General features: G+C 31.4%; 1 protein-coding gene across 1 annotated transcript in view; it reads right to left on the bottom strand.

Annotated features, from left to right (window-relative positions):
• Positions 1-982, bottom strand: part of LOC111089850 (cilia- and flagella-associated protein 43-like) — a gene marked incomplete at its 3' end in the record, with an annotated part of 8,108 nt that extends 7,126 nt beyond the window's left edge. The window contains exon 1 of the mRNA XM_022403034.1: positions 729-982. Within this exon, the coding sequence (XP_022258742.1) occupies positions 729-763 (35 nt within the window). The remainder of the gene's footprint in view (positions 1-728) is intronic.
• Between the last annotated feature and the right edge of the window lie 612 nt (positions 983-1,594).

Below are 1,594 nucleotides of genomic sequence, written 5' to 3' on the forward strand. Positions count from 1 at the left end.
TTTAAACTCGATTAAAAAGGCTGAACTTTTAAAATATATTAATTGATGTAACAAGTACTTTATGATGTCATCAGAAAAAATTATAATTGTTTGCAGGGCCATCAGCTTTTTGGGAGTCTGTTCGAGCGAGACTTCTGAAAAAAAGTAAACTTTTTGTGCATGGTTATGTGCCATAAACACCAAATGGGGTCACCTTCGAGGGAGCATCCTCCCCCCCCCCATACAATTTTAATTCAAGAAAACATTTCCTGGATTAATGTGATACTAAATTTGACCTGGATCCAGCTGATCAACCAATCATGATTTATTATAGAAATATCCTAAATTGACCAAAACATGAGATTTGTTTTATTAATATGTGTGGGAGTGATAACAGACTCACCTTCACTGCCTATGTGTTGAAAGATCTGTATCTATGATCTTATGACACAAAAAATGCATTATTTATTGTATTTGTACAAATTTAAACTTTAACATCAAATGATTATAGGCTATCTATTGGGTGAAGTTAAAAATCACACTCAAAAGGCATTATAATTTGGACATTGTGTAAAACATTATCAATTTTACTAAATAGTTTCTACAGATTAATCACGATATTATCGTAAACTTGCTAATATACACTTTGTTTTTTATTTAAATTTTTAGGTCTATGGATTAGGTATAATTTTAAACTTTGAAACTTCATTTTTTTTTGGGGGGGGGGGATAATGAAATCTTGATATTACCTGAATTCTAGCTTTCCTGGTTTGTTTCCTGCCATAGTAAACGTTAGTTTCCCATACAGATAACACAAGATTCTTAATCTATCTTAGTTTTAAGTTCGAACGTGAGTCTAAACCCAAGTTTTATAACGTAGTTTATCCAACTCTAGACCGTTCAGCTCTTTTTCCAAACAAAAATTTCAGATGAATGATAGCCTAACTTAAAATTTATTTAAGTTAAATAAATCATAAATGTATTACCATCGCCAAGACTAAGTAATAATAATAATAATGACATGCCAAACCCAATTTAAAAATGTTAAATTATGAGAATTACAAAATTCGTGCGATAATACTACGACTTGACTAATTATGCTTTAATTTATTATACCTAAATACAATCAGTTTAATGGTTCCGTAAAACAGGCTTAGCATATATTTGTTAGACTATCAGTTTCCATGACTACCGGAGTAAATCGTCTTCTTAGCGCCCTCTGACAGTCGAAATATATCAAAAATACGAGTTTGAGTGACATTTATTGTTTACCACACAACAGGCTATCAATCTGTGTACTACCCATCACGAATATCGAAACCCGGTTTCTAGCGTTGTAAGTCCGCAGACATAACACTGTGCCACTGGGGGCAGATTTTTCAAATTATTTTGTTTATTATTTAGCACTTCACAATGGATTTATCGCTAACAGTAAATTAAAACACATGAACAACACTCTTTTGTGTATTCTGATCCCTACGTTATTATGATGATTGAAACAATTATACATAATCTGTTTCCTTGTGAATTGTGGAACGGTGTATTTTTATTGTTTAAGATCAGTACTGGGAAAATATTTAATAATGACAGGGGAAAAACATTTATTCTTATTAAT

The sequence above is a fragment of the Limulus polyphemus genome, unplaced genomic scaffold, assembly GCF_000517525.1.
Source record: "Limulus polyphemus unplaced genomic scaffold, Limulus_polyphemus-2.1.2 Scaffold7624, whole genome shotgun sequence".
NCBI lineage: Eukaryota > Metazoa > Arthropoda > Merostomata > Xiphosura > Limulidae > Limulus > Limulus polyphemus.